At 36.0% G+C, this 23,868-nt stretch overlaps 1 protein-coding gene across 1 annotated transcript; it reads left to right on the top strand.

The window, feature by feature from the left end:
• The first annotated feature begins 279 nt into the window (after positions 1 to 279).
• Afp (alpha fetoprotein) lies at positions 280 to 18,879 on the top strand. Its single transcript, XM_046428740.1, has 15 exons — positions 280 to 449; positions 1,443 to 1,494; positions 2,431 to 2,563; positions 4,519 to 4,727; positions 6,225 to 6,357; positions 7,259 to 7,356; positions 8,880 to 9,009; positions 11,180 to 11,394; positions 12,970 to 13,102; positions 13,816 to 13,913; positions 14,446 to 14,584; positions 16,173 to 16,396; positions 17,523 to 17,655; positions 18,342 to 18,396; positions 18,738 to 18,879. Exons 1-14 carry the CDS (start codon positions 347 to 349, stop codon positions 18,384 to 18,386), a joined length of 1,845 nt encoding a protein of 614 aa, XP_046284696.1. The 5' UTR covers positions 280 to 346; the 3' UTR covers positions 18,387 to 18,396; positions 18,738 to 18,879.
• Positions 18,880 to 23,868: the final 4,989 nt, after the last annotated feature.

Here is a 23,868-nt window from a genome sequence, read left to right on the forward strand (position 1 = left end):
TTTATGACATTAACATTTTTAATTTGAAAGGGATTACTTTTTCTGCAATTTAGGGAAAAAGCATCTGTTTGAATACTTTGTCATTTGAGAAGTATATTTGTTATATTTTCACAACAGAATGAATTTGCAAAATGTTTTTCCACTCTGAAGAGGTCTGTGTCCTTGAACATAAAATGCAAATAATCCCTGTGCTGTTAATTATTGGCAAAATGTCCCATTTCCAACCTAAGGAAATAAAGTAATGGATATACTAACAAAAGGTTACTAGTTAACAGGCATTGCCCATGGAGGATATAAAAAAGAGTTTCAGGATGATTTTGAATATCCTGCTCTGCCACTGCCAACAATGGGATACCCAGCAACCATGAAGTGGGTGGTATCAATTTTTCTAGCCTTCCTACTAACTTTTACCGAATCCAGAACACTGCATAATAATGCATATGGAATAGGTGAGATACTTGGTGTCTTTCTTTTTGCCTTTGATCAAAATTCTTAAATTTGTGTTTATTCATTTGCCTTGATGTATTTATTGATTCACACAGAGAAAAAAGATTTAGCTGGTGAGTACATTCAAATGAAAGATAAGCTTATTACTTTATAAGAGATTTACAAAATCATAGAGCTGTGCTTAATATGACCAATGAATGCCTCATACGTGCCATGTTGCATTAATTTTTGTACATTATTTTTAATTGGTGTATATATTTACTTTGAAAAAAAATCTATATGTATGTATACCAGGCCATAATCCTGGCTCTTTCATCTCTAACATTTCCTCAGACTGTTAAAAGTAAGTAACATTATTATTCTTAATTCAGAAAAATGGATCACTATTTGACTTTCTGAAAAGGCAATACTGTGACTAGGATATGAATGAACAAACTGTGGCATATGTTCAAAATGATGACTGAAATATGTTTTTAACCATTTGCTTCTCAAGCCAAATAGGGCCGGATACAGTGGCACACACCTGCAATCCCAGCACTTCAGGAGAATGAGGCAGGAGGATCACAAGTTCAAGACAAGCTTTGACCAGTTGGAAGATAGTCCTGGCAACTTAGCAAGACCCTGTCTCAAAATAAAAAAAAGAAAAGAAAAACTGGGGATGTAGCTCAGTGGTGGGAACCCCTGTGTTCAATTCCAAGTTTAAAAAAAAAATCAAGCCAATTAGAGCATATTTAGGGGGAAACCAAATGATAGGAAAACATGAGGTCCAGATTTTAGTGTTAGGTCTACTATAAACTTTTTTTGTTAACTTCTTTCCTTAGTTTCCTAGTTTTCTCAAGTATAAAATTAAGATGTTTAGATAGGGGATGTCTAATGACTTCTTAGTTCTAAAATTATATAGTTGCAATTTAAATCCAAACATTTATGTAACAGGATTGCTTCTTCCTGGATGCAGTTGAAAACACCACTTTTCATGACTTTCTTTTGTTTTCCAGCTTCCACACTGGATTCTTCCCAATGTTCTGCAGAGATGAATTTAGTTGACCTGTAAGTTTTTCTTATAGAAATGCCCTTTAGATCTGAAAAGCACAGATAATTTTAGTTAGGTAATGAAATGAAATTGGATAGCCCTATGAATTTTTAAATTAAAAAAGCAAATTAAACAATTTCAAGAAATGTTTTCTGTACTGACTCTCAAATTGATACTGAAAAGGTAGAACTTTGGCCAATGTTTTAGCTATTAACCTCTAGATGACTTAGAATTCCACGGAGCCAACCAAATCAGAATCTAGAAACTGAAGATTAGTTTCTGATCAATGACAACTATGTATGAATTCAGGAACTTTTCTCATTGATACCAATAGATATAATGTTCCCTTTTCTGCATTCTATTTAAATCTTAGTAGCAAGTTGTAGGAGGTAGTATACTCCATCTTTTTGTTATTTGCAGAAAGCATATTGTTCCTTGGATGCTCTTCTTCTTTCCACATTTTAAAAATTTCTAATAAGGTATTTAAAGGCATGTGTTGCTGGCACTGCTTGATTACAGAAAGTACACACATTGCTTTGAATCAGTCCAGAAGCACCATTGTCTTGGATCAGGCTTTGATCATGAGGCGAGTAGACACAAGTAGAGGTCTAATGACTAAGTCTTTGCTTAAATTAAAAGCAGAAAACTTTAAATATAGATACCCTCAATTATGAGTGCATTACTGTGAGTGGGTGACTGTAAAAGTAGGAACAACTTTTTTGGGAAATCCAGTATTTTTGACTTTTAAAAGCCATATGTATATTTCTGGAGAAATATAAAAAAAGAAAAAGAAACAGGACTGACACTTTCTTCTGGATGACTAGATTCTTTTTTAAAGCAAATATCACCCTCTAAACAAGTTAGACAATAAACAGAAAATCAAACAAATATACTTGAGAAAAGTGTTTGATATGAATCTGCTCTTTAAGCATTCACATGCATTTTTGTTTCAGGGCTACCATATTTTTTGCCCAGTTTGTTCATGGAGCCACTTACACAGAGATAAGGAAAATGGCCAATGATGTATTGGCTGTAATTAAGAAACCCACTGACGGTGAGCATCCTACAGGATGTTTAGAAAACCAGGTGAGTGAGTAATAAAAAAAATCACCGTGATATTGGACCAAAATTTGGAATACAGAAGAGAAGATACAGAGAAGGCATGCATTTAAATATTTAAAGAGTGTTGTGTGAAAGAAGGATTAGATAAATTGTGATTTGCCAAAGGGCACAGATGAAAAAATTAGTAGCTATTGCAAACAATAAAAGCATGGTGACTAGGAGTTCAGATTATAGAGATTCTCTTTGTGACTGTAGACATATTACTTAACTCCTTTGGAGGGCTTTAGTTTTCTTATCTATAGCACAAGGGACAAGATTAGGTCTAATTCAGAGTTATTATGGAGGTTGATACAATAATAGTAATAGCTGTTAATTTTTATTAAATATACAATGTGCTTGTCATTATTCTAGGGAGTGCTACAAACATAATGATAATCAAAATATGATATAACAGATAACACTGATGAATCAGAATGGTCGTACAGTGCGTGAGTTAAGAGACTCTGGCTAAGACTCTGTGGGCAGAATATCAGCTTTGCTTACAAATACTAATTTATCAAATCTTTATAATAATCCTAGGAGATTGGTCTCATTTTCCAGTTGAGGAAGCTGAAGCACAAGAAAGGTTAAGTCACATTCTTAAAGGAACCATAAAATCAGAATTCAAATTAGACACATGGGTCCAGAACTAGCATCTTCAGTAAATTCATTAAACTATACCAACACTCAGGTAAATGTGAGGTGTGCAGCACATATAAACAGGTTGCCAACATTAGCAAACAAATAATAGCATCAAAACATAGGACCCTGTTAAGTTAAACTTTAGATAAGGAATGAGTATTTATTTTTAGCATAAAATTGTCCCAGTGTAGATGCTCAATAAATAGTAGTTACTTTTTATTTTATCTCAATATAGAAATGAATATTGATTAGAGATATCATATTGTGAAACAAAAGGCCCCCCAAATCCTCTGCATGGTAGGGTTGAAGTGACCTAAAGGCAGTGTGTCCGGACCACTGTAGGCACCCTTTTAAGAAATAAAGTGTTTTCCAACTCTGAAACTTCGGCATTAATAAAATCTTGGTTTTGCATCTATATTTTTGACTTGTCCTGATAATCTTTTTAAATTTATGTATACATAAATTTATGTATAAATTATGTAAAATATACTTCCTATTCAACTTTATATCTAATTAGAGATTCAAGGCAATGTTACCATTTGATAATTTATTGTAGTGAAGTTAAAGGTTTCTTTTATTTAATATGGATTAGAAATTAAAAGTCTTAATTAAAATTTTCAGGATTCTCTAAATATTAACAGTTTAAAAGCAAAATAAAAGGTTTTCTGAGATGAACTAACCACATGTATTCCTTAGAGGCTTTCTTTTGAGATATTGGTGTCATCATCCACATTGGGTAAAATTAAAGCACCAAATAAGGACATACGTGGGTTTTTAAACTTTTCAGCTAAATCTGTAGTTTTGACCAATGAAAAATGCTTTAATTTTTATTTTGTTTTGAAGTCATTTTTATTTTTAACTGAAAATAAAATCCGATTTTAGATCAACGTCTTGTCATAAAAAGACTATGAGAAATGATTGTCTCCGAAACAAGTTTTATATACAAATGTGGAAAGCTTATATATCCTGGGGCCAAATTATTGATAACATAAAAGAGAAAATAACAGAGAATTTAAAATTAAGTGGGGAAAGACAAAATATTTCATGGTTCTTTTCCCTTTAAAATAAAATAACTCTTTCTAATAGTCATATGTATAACTCAAGGACAGAAATTACTAATCCCAAAGGCAATGAAGAAAGCTATCTTGTCAGATCCAAACTAAAAGTGTTGGAATTTGTGTGGGGAATTTTCTTAATCTATAGTTATGGCTTTAGTTATTAGAAAAATAATTTCATGTGCTTTAGAGAATTTTTAAGTAAAATAGTTATCTTTTATTAAAAGAAAAGCTTTCTTACAGATGTCTGCCTTTCTGGAAGAAATGTGCCATGAGAAGGAAATTTTTGAAAAGTATGGACTTTCAGACTGCTGCAGCCGAAGTGGAGAGGAAAGACATAGTTGCTTACTTGCTCACAAGAAGGCTGCTCCAGCCCTTCCACCCTTCCAAGCTCCAGAACCTGCCACAAGTTGTAAAGCATATGAAGAAGACAGGGAGACATTCATGAACAAGTAAGGAAAACCCCCAAAAGGAGCAGTACCAAACAATTTAGTATTTCTTCTATTTACTGGTATACTCCGAAGTGTAGAGAAGTAAGAATAATGCTTTGGATTGTATCTGCTAAGTCCTATACCAGATAATTATAGAACAATTTTAAGTGCAACTTTTAAAGCACAGCATGCTACATGCAGTACAGACCACAAAATGGACCCAGAAGCTGTTGCATTAGTCTCTGGAGATACATCTGCCTTTTTCCCTTTAATCTCAAATTTATATAGCTCAGGAATATATTAATACTGCACAAAATGACTTCTTTCAGTGCCAAATATTGGCATATTATGCTCATCAAATTGCCTGAAAATTAAAAAAAATCATAGATCCAGGCATAGTTAAGATACATAAACAGGGCTAAGGTTTATTGAGCACATAGCATGCTGAGGATAAAATGGGCTTGGCATAAAAGATGGATTATGGATCATAAACACCCTTTGATGCTGCTTTCTCCTTTTCCTCTTCAATAGTCTTCCTTTTCCTGGTTTGTCAATGAAGAAATTAAAGCTTAGGAGGTGAAAGCAAAGGGCTGAGTATATTTGAACCCAGGTGGAAGTCTGGGAAGTTTGTAGCTACTTCTTTATCATATCCATTTTCCTGATTACTGCTTGAACCCAGAGGCAGAACTTGCCCTTACCTGTGCTGTGGAGGATGTCAGGGTGGATGATTCCATTTTGCACTGACAAGGAAAAAAAAAAAAGGGTCCAATTTTCAGCTTTGCTCAACAGCAGCCTGGCCATGAGTCCTCAAACCTGGCTGAGTAGACACAGTGAAAAAGACACTTTAATAAGAATCATAGTCAGCACTTCTGCCTACTGGTTTTCATAATAGAATCTTGTATTATCTATCAGATAGATCCCCCACTCCCATCCAAGTTTCTCTACTGAAAGCATCTAGAAAAAAATATGACTGGTTTCCCTTTCAGAACAGAGCAAAGATAAAGCCCTCTGCAGTTTTTCCTGTTGTTTGTTGTTACCTGAATCTTTTTTAAAACTTTTATTTATTTATTTATTGTTTTTAAATATATGACAGCAGAATGCATTACAATTCATATTATACATATAGAGCACAATTTTCATATCTCTGGTTGTATATAAAGTATGTTCACACCAATTCGTGTCTTCATATATGTACTTTGGGTAACGATGCTCATCACACCACCATCCTTGCTAACTAACCCTCTGCCCCCCCTCTTCCCCTCCCACCCCACTGCCCTACTTAGAGTTCGTCTATTCCTCCCATGCTCCCTCTCCCTACCCACAATGAATCAGCCTCCTTATATCAGAGAAAACATTTGACATTTGTTTTCTGGGGATTGGCTAACTTCACTTAGCATTATCTTCTCCAACTTTATCCATTTACCTGAATCTGTAAACAAATTTTAGAGTCCAGTTCCAAGCAGAAGTAGTCTTATTTTTATGCCTCTTTGAAACTTTTACCTTCTACTCCTTTCATAGATGCATCTATGAGATATCAAGAAGGCACCCCTTCCTATATGCTCCCACCATTCTCTCTCTGGCTGCTGGCTATGACAAAATGATTCCACTTTGCTGCAAAGCTGAAAATGCTGCTGAATGTTTCCAGACCAAGGTATCTGATTTGTATGGACATCTGAGCCAATGTGTAGTCTGGCTATGATTCATTGGAACCAACATTCAAAATGAAAACAGGCTTTCAGTGAAGAGCTTATTTATTTTTCAGAACAGAGCATTTCCAGCAGTCTGATATTCTTTGTGAGAAAAAAAAATTGGATTTTCTGTTTTCATTCATTCACTCAGCCAACAATTATTATTAAGTTTGGTGGGATCTAGAAGGAAAGCCAGAGAAAGAGATGATAATGTAAAAGAGAGAGAAGTGAAATATGTGGAAGAAAATAGAGAAAGGGAAGAGTAGGAGAAGAGAGAAAAAATCAAAGAGAACTGGGATACTTTATATTCATTACTTTTAGTCCTTAGAATAAATTTAAGGTGTATTATTGTTATTAATTGAACAGGGAAACTTAGGTTTAAAAAGCAAATAGCTTTCCCAAGTTTGCAAAGCTAGAATGATATCCACAATTAGCTACTCGAGACCCGAAATTCTATAAAAATTTCCTAAGAGTTATTACTATTCTCAATGTCAGGTTATGAGGCAAATTTACTTTTTGTAACTGAGCAGAAATTATCAAGCTTCAATCTGTCTTAAAGCTATATGTAAATAAGTCTTATAGCTGTATTCACTCATGATCCCCCCAATTATAATCTTTTTGTTTGAGATATTTTTAATAAATCAATCTGGTATAGAAACATATCAACTAATCTAAAAGAAAGAATGAATAATCTCAAAGAATGATGGAGTAATGTTTCACAAAATTATATAGCATTTATAGTTCATAGCAAAAAAATTTGTAGAGTCTTGTGTTTTATCTATATGTTCTGTTTTCCTAATTGTTAGAACTTACAAAAGAAAATACAAACTTTCTTACAACCTTATTTATACTTTTCCACCTTAGACAGCATCGATTACAAAAGAATTAAAAGAAAGCAGCTTGTTAAATCAACATGTGTGTGCAGTAAAGAGAACTTTCGAACCCCTCATCTTCCAAGCCATGTAAGTTTAAGCTCTATCTAGGGATGCAGGTGAGATTTGTAGAATTATTAGCTTGCAACTAAGGTTCATTTTTCTGAGTGTTGCTATTATAAAGAGTGAAGTCTCATTTGATGAGGGCCACTGTGATCAGAATCCTAGGATCTTGGGACTGGGTTCTCCTTGCTAAAAGCTTTGCTGAGATAACCCTCGGAGAAGAAACTGGAGGTTTATATTATTTATGTCTCCTAGATACTCTTTAAGTTACTGCCTGCAATCAAATTGTATCTCCTCATTAGATTATGTCTTCCTAGCTCCTCTGCAACAGCCTTCACTGAGAATAATCTAAAGCTTGTGGCTTACCAAGATATTCTTTACATTAATTATGCTTCCTAATATGCTATAAGGTCTCTTAAATCAATTGTTGCTGTAAAGAGTAATAGGTATGTTCATTCAGAGTTTGTTTATTAAATAACATATTAGAGAATATTATACACAGTGGAGAACTAGATGCAAATTTATATTCACACCATTAGTTCTAAACTGACTAAAATCTCTTCTTGGCAGAGGTCAGATTTATCCTTTAACTACCTTCCAATTCTATTTGAAATTTAAAAATAGATTTATGAACTACTTTATTTAAATTTATCTTAGTAATAAAATAGAAATTAAGATATGAGTATATTGACTCTATAATTTATCTCTAAGTAATTAAAGTTTAATACTCCAAATTTATAAAGAAAATCCATCTTCATCAGTAGAAGCAGTGGCTTCACACACTCATCTCTTAAAATTTAATGAAACAAGTAGAAGAACCTGGAATTTTTATTTTTTACTTCCATTCTGGCCAAGCTAAGTCTTGGCATGATGACATATCTGTAATGTTCAGTCTGCTCCACTTTCTTCTTCCATTTGTTTGATTTGCACATATGCACACCTCCCTGGATTCTCAGAAGTGTTTTTTTTTTTTAACTCAAAGTGAAAAATGATTATCATTGTCATAGAATTTTCCATTTCTTAATTGTTTAGCCTTTTTAATATTTCTATCTACTCCCTAAAATGATCCCAGATGCTTGCTATTGAGGACGAGCAGTAAAAACATAAAATTCATACCAGGTGTGGTGACACATGCCTGTAACCCCAGTGGCTCAAGAGGCTGAGGCTGGTGGATTGTGAGTTCAAAGCCAGCCTCAGCAATGGTGAGGTGCTAAGCAACTCAGTGAGATCTTGTCTCTAAAGAAAGTACAAAATAGGGCTGGGGATATAGCTCAGTGGTTGAGTTTCCTGAGTTCAATCCCTGGTACCCCAATCTCCAAAAAAAAAATCTCAATTTCCAAATAATTTTGGGGGCCAGGTTGCCATGTACAGAGCTACTGCCTTGAAAGACTGAGCAGGACTTGACAAGACATAAGAAGTGCTTCCTTTTCTTTTGAAACAACATGTTTCTGTTCTTCCTCTGAGTTTTACCATTACTGATACTCTCTGAATACTACATCATTTTGATAGCTAACCCAAATTGATTTTTAAATCCTTTCTTCTTCCCCTAGAACTGTTGCTAAGCTGAGTCAAAAGTTTCCCAGAGCAAATTTTACTGAAATTCAAAAGCTGGTCTTGGATGTGGCCCACATACATGAGGAGTGTTGCAGAGGAAATGTGTTGGAGTGTCTGCAGGATGGGGTGAGGAGTCTTGTTCCCTAAAAATATGTATTTCTGCTCCCTTTTCTTTCTTTCTTTTTTTTTTTTTTGTCTGGTTCTTAAAGAGAGGAGGCTGTCTGGTTTCAGTTGGTCACAGGATATGGCTAATTAGGTGACCAAGTGATGTTACCCACTTCTTGCTAATAAAACTTAAGCCATCTTTTCTGATCCTGGCTTTTATTTCAGGGATGCCCCCTTTTGTAAGACAAGGACCCATTCATTTCTTACATCTAAAGAAGATATGATCTCCCAGGAGACCTCCATACAGGGTTTTTAGGGGCAAGCTCTTTACTCTTTATTTATTTTTTTAAAATATTTTTTAATTGTAGTTGGATACATTACCTTTATTTTATTTATTTATTTTTATGTGGTACTAAGGATCGAACACAGTGACTCACACATGCTAAGTGAGTGCTCTACCTCAGATCCATAGCCCCAACCCCAAGCTCTTTCTTTTTAATGTGTTGTTTTTTCCTTCAATTTATTTCTTCATTTGATCAACACATATTACATACTTTGTATGGGCTAGCCACAGTGAGGGACACTTGTTAGGAAGGCATAAATTGACCTCCAGGAATTTCTAGTCTGATAGGAGAGATAAGACAGTGACCTCCTTGAAGTCAGGGACTGTTTTTTGTTTACTCTCTATAGGAAAATGCCTGGCATGTGAAAGGCATTCTATTACAATTTGTTGAATGATTGAAAACAGCTAAAAGAACACAATAAATTTTTCCACAAGGCCAAAAGCTAGTCATGGCCTAAGAGAGGTGTGAATAAAGGGCTCTAGGAGAATTAAACAAAACCCAAAGCCCTAGCAACAGATTCTTTTTGCATGATATAGTCAGTGGTGATCAAAGCAGTGTGGCTATTTGGACCAACTCTAGACCCCTTAGACATTGTACAAGAGTCTTGCCTATTTCCAATGGTCTTCCTCTCTGGTCCCCTGTGACACACTCTCCTCTCAGAGGAAGCTTAAAATCACTATTCTCAGATGCTCAAATGACCTGAAAACCAGGCTGGAACCTGGATTCTAGAGGGCTGACCATGCAGAGTTAATTCTCATTTCAGCCCACTCCCATGGCAGCTAGTTTTAGAATCTGCAAGCAGCCAAGGTGCAGGAGAGGCCTCAGAGTGACAGCCCTTGAGCATAGCAGAGTCCTGGAGTGAGTTGCTGAGGTGGGGGGGATGAACTGGAAACTTTGCCACCTCACTGAATTTCTCATCTAGAGGAGTTTACATACAGACTAGGAACATCAACAAGAACTATTTCATTTTTATTTGAGGTCAGCTTTCTCAGTTTTTAAGTGGGAATTTTGTTCATTTTCTTAAGTAGCTTCCCTCCCCACCTCCCGTGCTAGGAATAAAATCCAGAGCCTCACATGCACCAGCTGAATGTTCTACCACTGAGCTACATCCACAGCTCCAGTTTTGTTGTTTTTCATAGTTACTTTTAAAACCTATTTAAAAACTGGAATTCATAAGGACTCTTTTCCTTTAAAGTTAATTTTCATATGATACGTAAGTTAGATTTTAAAAGCTGAAGAATGGATTCTAATTGACCCCGCTGAGAATGCCTGGAATTTTCAGTCCCATGACAGGAGTGTATCTGAAAGCTTGACCTTTTTGACCACTTGGGTGCACTGCCCTCTGGTGGGAATAGTGGGTCACTACAGATTGTTCTGATACAGAGTGGAAAGTTTTGCTTTTCATGACACCAGCAGCAAATGTTGTGTAGAGGTGAACTTGAATACTATTTGTTGCTATTTGATTTCCCTCTTGTTTTGAGGCCTTCGTACTAAAATAATAGGGTTTATCTGACAACTATGGGAAAAATAATTGAACAAATGTGTACCTGGATAGGAGTGACAAAAGCACTTTTTGGTATGGGAGACAAGGAAAGTGTCTTCTTTCTTCTTCCTTCCCTTCCTCTGCTCTATTCTTTCCTCTTTCCTCAATTCTGGGTTTTAAAAAAATCATTATTTCTTCCTTCTTAGTAAAGATGGAGTGGAAAATTTGTTCTCCATAATTTCCTTCTCCCTCTGTCTCCCTCCTTGTTTTCTCCTTCCTTCCTCCTTTTCACCCTAGAACTGGCTCTGAGGTCCTACTTACAGAATAAAACTTTAAGACTTATGTTTTGTGTTTCCAACTACAGGAAAAAATTATGTCATATATTTGTTCTCGACAAGATGCTCTGTCAAGCAAAATAGCAGAATGCTGCAAATTGCCCACACTTGAACTAGGTCATTGCATAATCCACGCAGAAAATGACGACAAACCTGAAGGTCTGTCTCCAACCCTCAACAGGTTTTTAGGAGATAGAGATTTCAACCAGTTTTCTTCAGCTGAAAGAAACATCTTCTTAGCAAGGTAACACGCTCTCTCTGCAAATGTGTGTTCAACAAGTTGAGATCATTAAGTGGCTGGCAGCTTTGTGTGGTTGAAGTGGAGAGTGATGGTTTTTAAACTTATATGTGAGGATGTTTGGCTAGAATATTCTGAGTTGAAAGAGATGTAAGCAGATAACTAGAGAAAAGGGAAAGGCATCTAACAAAGGTGAGGCTTTCACCATCTGTTATTAACTGGCTTACGTACAAAGTGTATTTTATTTAATATCAATTTCTTTGGAGTAAGAATCATTGTCATTATAATAGTTTACTCATATAATGGTCAACATTGAAATGTCGAATAAGGTATAGATATTTTGTAATGAGAATGACTTATGGTTAAAAATGTGCTTTATTGTCATGGATATTTAAAGAACTTTTCCCAAAAATATAACTCCATAGATAGAAGGTTTATTTGTTATTTGTTGAATATGTGTTGTATATTTTTAGAAAATCAAGGCACATTTAGATACATCTGCAGTAGGGTAGTTTGTTGTAATAGAATTCACAGACCGTGTTCTTATTACATTTGCCTTTAGGGAAGTAAGCAGTCAGGTAAATATATTTTCCCTTATTGTATGTGTCTATAAACACTAAAGAATTGCATTTGTGCAACTCTTAGGACATTATACTTAATGATCTTCAAGGTTCTTCTAAATTTAAAAGTCTGATTCTGATGCAATAATGAAAATAATGGCCCAATTTTCTTTCTAATATTCCCTGAAAATATTGTACTATTGTTACATTAAAATTAGACATTCACACATTGTTTGACCTGCTAAATAAAATTATGAAAATTGGAACTAAGACCAGAATTGGGAGACACATCTTGACATTTTATTGGTGGAAGAACTTAATATGACCAATTCCTATAATCTGGGAGTATAGTTAGTAAACTCAAGAGTTATCTTTAAGTTTACACATCAACACATCTCTAAAGCTAATTGTTTGCTTAACAGAAGCATATCTTCAGCTGAAAAGGATCTTAGCAGAAACGATACCCCCCTGCCCGGGACACTTGTATTGCTTCCTTCACCCAGGTCTCTGTCTGATATTACTGCCCAGAGAAGCTTTTCTTGACCCCTTGCTAAATTAGTGTCCTCTCCACTTATGGGAGTTACCTCCTTTCCTCTCTTCCATCTTTCTTTCCCTTTATCGATGGATCACTACCTGAGATAGATGACCTCCCTCCTGTTTGCTTGATTCTGCCTCTCTCTAACACAGGAGAGGGCCGGCATTTTATCTTACACAGTGTTGTCTCCTTACTGCCTAAAGCAATGTTAGCATAAAGCAGGCACAACGAATGAAGGTAAAAATTCACAATTGAAAAGCCAACGTGAGCTGCCAAAGAAAATAAAATACCATTTTACAGGACAACTTGAGGGACATGGTTTATATTCATAGTATTGTCATTCACAGTGTTCAGATCATGATGTCCAGCTTTATTTATCTGATTTTTAATTTCCATGGACACTATCACACAGGAGTGATTAGGAAAGCAATGACTTCATTTTGTCTTAATTCCAAGGATTTATGATATTTTCCCCACATATTTTAGTTTTGTCCATGAATATTCAAGAAGACATCCTGAGCTTGCTGTCCCAGTAATTCTAAGAGTTGTTAAAGGATACCAGGAGGTACTGGAGAAGTGTGCTCAGTCTGAAAAACCTCTTGAATGCCAGGATAAAGGGGTAAGTTGATTGATAATTTCAGAGAAAACTTGATATAAACGGATTGAGAGTATCCATTAAAAATCTGCTGGATGTGGTGCACACCTGTAATCCCAGCTACTTGGGAGGTTAAGGCAGGAGGATTGAAAGTTACAGGCCAGGCTGGGAAATTGAGCAAGACCCTGTCTGAAAATAAAATTTTAAAAAAGCTGTGGATGAAGTTTAGTGGTAGAGTACCTGAGTCAGGTCCTGGGTTCAAATCCCAGCACTGAAAAAACTCTTTGAAATATTCTAGTTATTGACTAGTAGTTAGCTAGTTATATCAATGAACTATTAATGTAGACATTAAGTTGTTATTAACTAATAGCCAGCAAATAGTGCCTTACTTAAGAATAAAATTGTTAACCAAACATTCTTTGGTACACAGAATAAAGATAATATTCATTTCTGGATAGATCCAGAAAGACAGAAATTTTGTACAGAAAGAACTGTAACTTTTATGCAGAGATGGAGTTCTGCTATCAATTTTGTGATTCACAAAGTTTTAAACTATATCTCTCCAAGTCCATTTCCTTTAATTCTTAAAATTTGTACTTTATTACCTTTAATATTTAAAAAAACCTCTAAGACTGGTTTCTATTATAATAGCATAAAATATTGATCAATTTTATATACAGTTATATAGAGAGTCCAGAAAGAGAGAAAAATGTATCCAATAATGTTTGTATTTTCAGGAAGAAGAATTACAGAAATACACCCAGGAGAGCCAAGCACTGGCAAAGCGAAGCTGTGGCCTCTTCCAGAAATTAGGACAATATTACTTACAAAATGCGTACGTTTTTGTAAATAGTATTTTCAGTGATTTAAAATTACTTAGTGATGCAAGACTACTCTAATTTCAGTTTCTATTTCTAATGGAAGTCAGTAAAATCTGTTTACTTCATTTCCCTCGAGAGATGGTAGCCGTCCCCATTTCCCCTTTTAGGACCCTATGAAGTCTGATCTGTGAAACTGGCTTTATCTTCTTCAAACCTTGCAAATATTTAAAGACATTCATTCTTCCATGGTTTGTCACAGTTAAAATCACTCACACACACACACACACACACACACACAAATCAGTTACAATCAGTGGGACGCTGAGGTTGGGAATAAAAGTCAGCCTTCTGCCCAGATTTTACCTTTTAATGGCGACATGTTGGGAGGAGGATAGTACAGAGAGAGTGATGTTGAGAGTAGCTGCATCTTCAAAGTCAGTCCAAATACCGAATCTTCTGATGTCAGAAGTAGGTCATTGAGAGGAGCAAGGAATCCAAAAACTCATGATGGACTCACCAGGACTTGGTGAAAAATGCTTCTTTCAGGTTTCTCGTTTCTTATGTGAAGAAAGTGCCTCAACTGACCTCAGCTGAGCTGATGGCCCTCACTGAGAAAATGGCCAACACGGCAGCCACGTGTTGCCAACTCAGCGAGGACAAGCAACTGGCCTGTGGTGAGGGAGCGGTGAGTGTTTTCTTTAAGTTTTTAATCTGGTTTCTGCTGCCTGACTTGAAGTGGCCTTCTAATTCCCATGTAGGGGAAATGGGAGAACCCAGCGTGGAGACAGCTTTAGCAAGCTCCTTCAGTGAGGTGCAATTGGCGACCGTGTGAGAACCCAGCTCCAAATGGTAGGCCTGTGGCCAGGACTCCAGTCCTTCTAGGAGGGCTGGTGAAAATGCAGCCAGGCTACTGCACAATGTCTGGGCAAGCTTTCTGTGCAGGAAAGATGGAATACTAACCTCATATTTCCTCTTTTTGCTCATCAAATGCTTACTTTAATTTACAAAAGAAAGAAAAAGCTGTACCCTCAATAGACTAAAATTTGCCATGTGACTTGAACCATACTTAGGTTTTTGCTTTTTGTAGAACAATCTTATAATCATAATGATACCAGGGGCAATTTGTTCCCTTTGACGGGATATAAGGTATAGAATAATGTAAATAAGTCCCATATTCTGACAAGTAAAAATGACTTTCCAGTTATTAACAGCAATGATCTTTACTTTCTAGTCACTCATGTCATATATGATTACAGACTGAATTTTTAAAAATTATTTTTCCCTTAATGTCACAATAGTGAATAAAATTATATATCAGGTTTTCCTTGTTCTTCTTTTTGACCATGGGGAGTTATTTATTAATTGGTTTTCATGTCCCCAAAGATTAGGAGCAAAAGGAGAGTTTCCTGCGATTGTTACCTTACTCAGTGATCACATTTTTTCCCTGAGAAGCTGCAGGGATGCCAGGTGGTGTAACAATCCAGGAGTGGAGGTTCTGGGGCTTCTTTCCTACACGCCCAGCCCATTTCACCACTTACTAGTTGTGTCATTCTGGAAGCTATACTCATGTCACTAAGATTCAGCTTTTTCATCTGACATTTTAGAATGAAATTGTACCATCTTCATAGGACAGCTCTCTGAAACTATGTAATCTGAGTAACTCCTATCCCATTAACCTGAAACATAGTGTATACACAAAGCATGTTGACATTTATTGAAAGTTTTTCCTAGGCATTTAAGATGTCTATGAAGTGTGGAAAATAGCAAGATTCCACATTAGAAAAACCTTCATGGTACATGGGTATTGGCCCTGTTTCTTTTGTGTTAGCTGTGTGTATGTGTGGATATAGATGGCAGAGAACTCAGTTTGCACCATTCTTATCTTCAGAAAGTGATCCTCTGTATCTCGAAAGTAAGGCTCAACTAGAGATACACAGGAAACAAACATGTATGTTTCAAGGATCAGGGATGAGACTTTTTCCCCCTTTAGAGGTGTTTCAAATAGCTGATATCAAATAGCTCAAAGACTGTCTTCAATATCAATAAGGTAACATCTGTCACTAAAACCAAAGATTCATCCCCAACAAATTGGTGAGCACTGATTTTATAAAATGGCAACACATGATTCTACACACATAGCAATTTTTTCCTTCAATATTAATTATAATTTACTGGACATTAAAAATGATCACAAAAGTTTTCTGAAAACCTGAACCAACTTTGTGACTAATGTCCCAACTCCTTGCTTTTTTCTTTCTCCTTCTTTTAACCAGGCTGACCTTATTATTGGACACTTGTGTATCAGGCATGAAGTGAATCCTGTGAACCCTGGTGTTGGCCATTGCTGCAATTCTTCATATGCCAACAGGAGGCCATGCTTCAGCAGCTTGGTGATAGATGAGACCTATGTTCCTCCATCATTCTCTGCTGATAAATTCATCTTCCATAAGGATCTGTGCCAACCCCAGGGGGTAGCACTGCAAACCATGAAGCAAGAGTAAGAAATTGTCTTTTGCTAGAATGGAGAAGAGCAGCAATAACAAGTAGCAGTTGAGACTTTTTTCTTGCACTTCTCCAACTCCTGGGCTGATTAGTGAAACATATTATCCCCCAAACACCTATGGTGTCTTTCAAAATAGTTCTGTTCTCACAGACTCATTGGAAAGTAGGTCTGTAAAAATTCATTAGGGCACACAATTTCCTGTTTTCAAAAATTGTCTCTTTTTAATTATTGATTTAATGCATTTTGGGGTTAAGGAAAAATGAACAATCTATTTAGGGAGATTAAAGTGTATCTTTGTGGCGAGTGTGTTTACTTCTATTACAAGCACAGGAGGCACATAATTGAGTCTGTTTTTACAGTATGCTTTATAGAGAGAGAATAATCATATTTGATTCAACCTTGTGGCATGGGAGTTCAGAAATGAAGTACACATTGCAGTTTATTGTGGGAGTCGTTCTGCAATGGTGATGGTAATGCAAGTCAGTAGAATTTATGTTCTCCAAACACCCATGCATGTTAAAACTCACTTGCTTTGTAAATGGTCTTCCTTCTTTGGAAAACCTGTTCTTCCTCTTTTTCTTTATCACAGTCTGAGGCATGTTTCAAGGAAGAATAACGCTGCCTCCTCTGGCCTGCTCTCCCTGTTGCCCCAGGCAACACTAATTCCAGTGGGAAAGCATTGCTAAATGAGTAGTACAGGGGTAATTGGTGCTACCAGTGCTAAGTAAAGGTGTGATCATGGTGGGTGGCAGGGTCTGGAAATCTGGGCCTTTGAGTATGGATAAGACACACTTTAGAGGAGAGAACAGCAAAGGATAATCTAGGCAAGTAAGAAAAAGACCATACTTCACTACATAGAAGTATGACAGGATTATAAAATAGTGTTTGATCTATATTCTACAAAAGTCCAGACCAGTGGAAAGTTGGCATGGGACCAGCCTCAGTCTTTCTGATGAGAGCGCTTTAGACAGGTGTGTGCACTAAGACTGGAGAAGGTTTGATGGACTGGTGGTTTGGGCTGAGGGTAACTAGAGCTTTGACAATTCTTTAGGAGGAAGCTTTAGAAGAATACCAGTGTATAACAGACTTCTCTCTTATTTTGTGTTGTTTAAATCCATAGGTTTCTCATTAACCTTGTGAAGCAAAAGCCACAAATAACAGAGGAACAGCTTGAGGCTGTCATTGCAGATTTCTCTGGCCTTTTGGAGACATGCTGCCAGGGCCAGGAGCAGGAAGTCTGCTTTGCAGAAGAGGTGAGGCAGCTCATTTTCACATGCAAATCTTGGTGTGGAGTTTTCTGTGGTGAAAAAGGGAAAACAATAATCTATCGATGGATAATTTTAAAATAATAATTTTAAAATAATTTAAATTTCATATAGAGATAGATTGAAGAATTTCATGTTTTTTTTTAAATAACCACATTTTCCCGACTAAAATGTTAGGAAGAATTCTAATTTTATATGGCAAATTGGCAATTTTGATTGTTTTCCTAGTAGAAAAAACTAGTAAGTGACTCTGTAAGTAATTGATGATAATTTAAATGGTTTTTGGCTTAAAATTTATCAATATTGTTGAATGGATTTAAAAGATCTAACAAATTAATTGCACAAACAGGATATTGAGAGAATTTAAAAAATGTTTTGAACTCATTAAGGAGCATGCCTTTGTATACCAACAGAGCAGTCACTAGGAATTGTCTTAAACCAACTGCTTAGTAATTTTAGCTGAATTTGTAGTTGACTACACATTTTTTTCCCTCTCTGGCTTCTACTGTCCCAGATTGTTGACCTTAAGAGTTGTATTTCTTTAACTCCTTAATTTCTCAATTGACTAATATACATGCCTGTGAATTTGCTCCAGATTCTACAGAGTGACCTGTAGGACTGTCATGGTCATCTATTACTTTTTCTGATTGTTTTTATTTGTTATTAATTTACAGGGTCCAAAACTGATTTCAAAAACTCGTGCTGCTTTGGAAGTTTAAATTCCTTCAGGTAACAATGAATCACGATAAGGCTAAATATAATGTTGATTCTACCCAAATATCCACCTATAGTGAGAGAGATGCTAGGAAGTGCCTTAAAAATAAATGTAATTTAATTTTAGAAGCTTACTTAAAAAAATACACTGGGACAAATTTACGCCTAAAATGTTAAATTAGTGATTCAGCTAATACAAAAAAAAAATAATTAGTTTACTTCACAGCCTTCAGAGAATGCCACCAGAAGGCTTCCTCATGAGCACATGTTTCCCTGACGTAGGGTAATAGAGCCCGTTGCCTTCTACACCTGTTCATTTAATTAGTACTTAATGTATATTTTTGTGTATGTTTCAGAGGGAGGAGAAGAAGACAACCTGAGTCATCATTGTTTGGTGTGATTTTTTTCTTTAAATTACAACTGACAAAACTTATAAATTAATAAAATGATGAAGAGTTTTATGTGAGATATCTCTAACAAATAAAGTATCCTCAGATATTTCTGTTTTTCTAGTCTGATTATTTGTAAATATTTACAGATATTTCTTTTGTTTTATATATCATTGTCTGAAATATTCTGTTAAAAAAAATCACTGAGGGGGCTGGGGTTGTGGCTCAGAGGTAGAGCGCTTGCCTAGCACATGTGAGGCCGATCTTCAGCACCACATACAAATAAATAAAATTAAGGTATGGTATTGTGTCCAACTACAACCAATAAATAAATAAATAAATAAATCTCTGAGGACTGGTTGCTGTAGATTAAAGCCATCTCGGATGGCTACAACACTGGAGGCTAGGTTAGCTTGGTGACTTGAGAAATTCTGAAACACTCTTTGGTGCTTCCAGGGCACATTGTTTCTTAAATGACCACTAAACATCAGAATGGATAATCTGGAGGCAATAAAAGAAATTATTGTGCTTTTATAGGATCTATGAAAATTTAACATCTCAACCTTTCCTCAATCTTGTTCACTTCTCTACTCACTGGCATTGTAAAACTGTTCACCGTGATGTAGATGTCTGTATTGAATGGAATTAATATTTATATCAATCTTTTTATTCTGCAAGGATTTACTGAGTACACACTAGGTGGCAGCCCTGTTTCGGGTATAGTCACTGTCCCCAGTTGTTTTAGTAGAGAAGGAAGCAAGTGAATAGCCATACCACAAGATTATGCCCCTAGTGGAGCAGACAACAAATTGTTGAGGGAATCAAAGGGTGAGTGAGACCAATTCTGACTGCGGAAAGTGCCACAGTCAATTAAGGAAAGACTTAGAAGATGAACAGGCATTCAGCAGTTCTAGTAAAGGAGGAGATCATTTCATAAAATTAGAAACCATGGCCAAGGGACTAGGCATGACAGAACATGAGGATGGAGGAAGTTAAAGACGCTTAGGGACTGGTGTGCCTATGTGGAATGTGGTCTTGGAGCAGTGGTGTAGGGTAGCTGGTTTAAAAGACAGTGGGCTGGGAATGATTTTAATTTGTGCTTTTGCCTATACACTAAATTGCAAAGAAGACTCTCATTTGTCTCATTGCCAAGAAGTAATAGAAATCAGAAGTCCTTAAATTTTCTGGTGTCCATGGGATAATACTAGAAGGAAGCTAAACTTCTGAGGGAACAAGGTGATGCAAATTGGTGACTGGAAACTAGCCACTCTTAAAAAATTAGCTCTCTCTTCAAAGCCAGCCTTAGCAACAGTGAGGCCCTAAGCAACTCAATGAGAACTGTTTCTAAATAAAATACAAAGTAGGGCTGGGGCTCAGTGGTCGAGTGTCCCTGAGTTCAAATACCAGTACAAAAAACAAACAAACAAAAAACAACTCTCTCAACCTCTTCCCTGGTAAATTATCACATAAAGAATTTGTCTATTCTCAATGATGCTGCTTTAAAAAGATTAAGGAAGATAACAGAATTACTTGATAATATGGAATTAAATTTGCAATCTTTAATAATAATATCTCCAGAAAGTTCCAATTATATATGAACTGAACAACACACTTCTCAACAACTCGTGAATCAGAGAAGAAAGCAAAAGGGTACTTAAAAACATTTTGATCTGAATGAAAATGAAACATAACATATCAGAATTTATGAGAGGCCACTAAGACAGTACTTAAAAAAAAATTTATCCCAGTGGCTTGGGAGGCTGAGGCTGAAGGATCACAACTTAAAAGCCAGCCTCAGCAAAAGTGAGGTGCTAAGCAACTCAGTGAGACCCTGTCGCTAAATAAAATACAAAATAGGGCTGGGGACATGGATCAGTGGCCAAGTGCCCCTGAGTTCAATCCCCGGTACCAAAGGGAGGGAAGAAGGAGAAGGAGAAGGAGAAGGAGAAGGAGAAGGAGAAGGAGAAGAAGAAGAAGAAGAAGAAGAAGAAGAAGAAGAAGAAGAAGAAGAAGAAGAAGAAGAAGAAGAAATTTATATAGAAGAAGAAAAGAAGGAGGAGGAGGAGGAGGAGGAGGAGGAGGAGGAGGAGGAGGAGGAGGAGGAGGAGGAGAAATAATTTACATCAGTAAATGTCTACATTAGAAAACAAAGAAAATCTCAAATCAGTGATGTTGGCCTCCATCTTTCCAATAAATGTTGATGGAGCAATTATAAATTTGTATCAAAAAAGAACTTAGAACTATATCTTACATCATGTAAAATTAATTAAAATGGATCACAAGTGTGAAACCTAAAGCTATAAAATTTATAGAAAATTCAAGAGACATTATGTGGGACTTTGAGGTTAGCAAATCCTTCTGAGACAATAAAAGTATAGTCTATAAAAGAATATATTGATGAAATAGATTTCCTAAAAAACTAAACTAAAATAAAAACTGCTCTAGGAAAAACACCATTGATAGAAAAAAAGATGAACCACAGAGTGGGAAAAATCTTTGCAAAGCATATATTTGATAAGGAACTTACTTGTAGCCATAATAATTTTTCAGTGTCTCAAAACTGAAAGAGAAAAGCAATACTATAAAAGAGGAAAATAATTGGAGCAAACACTTCACTGAAGATGTGTTAAATATATATGTGGATGCCTATTCACAATAAATTTGGGTGAGGGGAAGGATAGAAGTTCACTAGATTAGACAAAGAGGAATGAGGGGAATGAAGGGGGAGATGGGAATAGGAAAGACAGTAGAATGAATCCAACATAACTTTCCTATGTTCATATACGAGCATTTCCAGTGTAACTCCACATCATGTACAACCACAAAAATGGCAAGTTATACCCCAAGTATGTATGATATGTTAAATACATTCTACTGTCATGTATAACTAAAAAGAACAATTAAATAATTTTTAAAAGATGAAGGCTGGAGATGGAGCACAGTGGTAAAGCATCCTTGGTTCAATCCCCAATACCAAAATATATAAAAAATAATAATATGCTGTGGGTTGAACCCAAAGTGTGCATTCTAGGAGAACCCTTACATCTTGTCATAGTTGTTTTAAATTCCCAGCCTGATAATTCCACCATCCCTACCATATCTGATTCTGGTGCTAATATTTGCTCTCTCTCTTAAAATTTAAAAAAAAAGATGTGTTAAATAAGCAAAAATGACAAATAAATACATGAAAACATATTGAATATAATTAATCATTAATTCAAAGTTATCAGTACACACTTATTGGAATGGCTATAATTTAAAATACTAACACTAGTTGTCAAAGAAAATTTGAAAGATTGGAACTACATTGCTGATGAGAATGTAAAATGCTTCATCTAATTTGAAAAATACTTCAATAGTTTATTAATATTTTAAATTATTGCCTATCACATTATCTAGCTACTCTATTTCTCAATATTTACCCCAAAGAAAAGGAAATATATATGTTCATACAAAGATATGTACACAAATGTTCATGGCTGATTTATTTGTAGTGAGCTCAACTAGAAACAATAAAGATGTACAACAGGCAAGTGTATAAACAAACCCATTTCAATTTTATTCATACAATGGAATACTATTCATAATAAAAATTAAATTATTGATATATCTAACAGTATAAATGAATCTCTCTAGTTATGAAAAACAGCCTGAAAAAAGTCCATGTTCTATGATTCCATCTACAAAAAGAATATTTTGAGAATGCAAACTCTTTATGATGTCAGATCTCAATAATTGCTTGAGAAGGGAAAGAGTGGGAAGGGGTTGGAAGGAGGGGTTTACAAAGGGCCTCAGGGAAACTTTTGGAGGTGAAGGACATGTTTACCATGTTGATTATGATGCTGATTTCATGGGTGCTGCAATATGTCAAAATTTATCAAAAATATACACTTTAAATATAGGCAGTTTTTTTGCACATCAATTATCAATAAAACTGCTTTATAAGGTTCATTTAAACATGAGGGTTGCATAGTTTCAACTGAAAATTTGTTATTTCTTTTCTTATACACTAAACAATATGATTCCTAAGACATTAACCTAATTCCTTCTTTTAAGTATTATGCATGATATTGAATAGTTTCAAAATAATAACATAAGAAATATACTTAAAATAAGATTATTTGAAGTTTGAGATAAATTTTCAGAGGAGTGATGTCAGTGTGATGGCGGAGTAATATACTTAGCCATTCTCTTCTCCAGAAAGACCAGTAATTTGTCATCTATCATGAACAAATTAACTATGGATAAGTTTAGGATCCACATGAGGAGCCACAACAATACAGTGAAAGAAAAAAATAGGAAAAGGAGTGACGTCAGCACAAGATGGCAGAATTGGAAGGGCCAGGATTCAGTCCTCCTCCTCTTTCTCCATCAGAAGTCCAACTAGCAACTATCCATAGACCACATTTATGTGAAAACCTCAAAACTGAGAATGAGGGTGAGATACTTGCATGGACAACAGAACCAAAACAAAACCAAGAAACACATTGGAATGGTAAGAGGAAGGTCTCATTTTGAACACATTGCCTGCATCCCCCAAGTTGGCATGGTGCCACACAGAGAGGTTTCTCCTGGGTCCAGAGTCACAACACTGGGAAAAGAGAAGTTGAAGTGTATATCTAGTTTGCCCAGCATTGTGGGATGTTTCTTAGTAGGACACAACTATCTTGCCTCATGGGGCACAATAAAGATCAAAACATGACTAGATTGTCTGGAGTCAGGTAGAAACAAAGAAAGGGAGTAGGGCTCACAGGGTCAGCATGCAGATCTTGATGGTAGCTTTGTGTTTTTTTTCCAGAGGTGTTGATCAGAGATCAGCTCATCCCTTAGGCTGAGCTGACTGCTCCCAGAAACATAGTGAGGAGTTCTACCTGGTTGAGTCTTTAGACAGCCATCCCTCCCAGTCTCAGAACCAACATGAAAGCTCTCTGTGCATTTCTGCAGAGCATAGCAACTGCCCCCACCCACTCTGGGAGTTCAAGCCTCACCCAAGCCCACCCACCCAAGCTATTCCCAGGCAGAGAGGCAAGCCTCAACTGTACATCCCCATTGAGCATAATTTCTGTTCCCACTTGTTGCAAGCAATAGCTGTAGCTTT

Source organism: Marmota monax, unplaced genomic scaffold (assembly GCF_021218885.2).
Source record: "Marmota monax isolate L192 unplaced genomic scaffold, Marmota_monax_Labrador192_F-V1.1 WCK01_AAM20220418_F8-fsc00132, whole genome shotgun sequence".
NCBI lineage: Eukaryota > Metazoa > Chordata > Mammalia > Rodentia > Sciuridae > Marmota > Marmota monax.

Bases quoted from the DNA above. Each gene is read 5' to 3' on its own strand.
- Afp (XM_046428740.1), top strand. From the start codon at position 347: ATGGGATACCCAGCAACCATGAAGTGGGTGGTATCAATTTTTCTAGCC. The intron at 450-1,442 runs GTGAGATACTTG...TTTGTTTTCCAG, and splicing joins TAATAATGCATATGGAATAG to CTTCCACACTGGATTCTTCC. The intron at 11,395-12,969 runs GTAACACGCTCT...CACATATTTTAG, and splicing joins AGAAACATCTTCTTAGCAAG to TTTTGTCCATGAATATTCAA.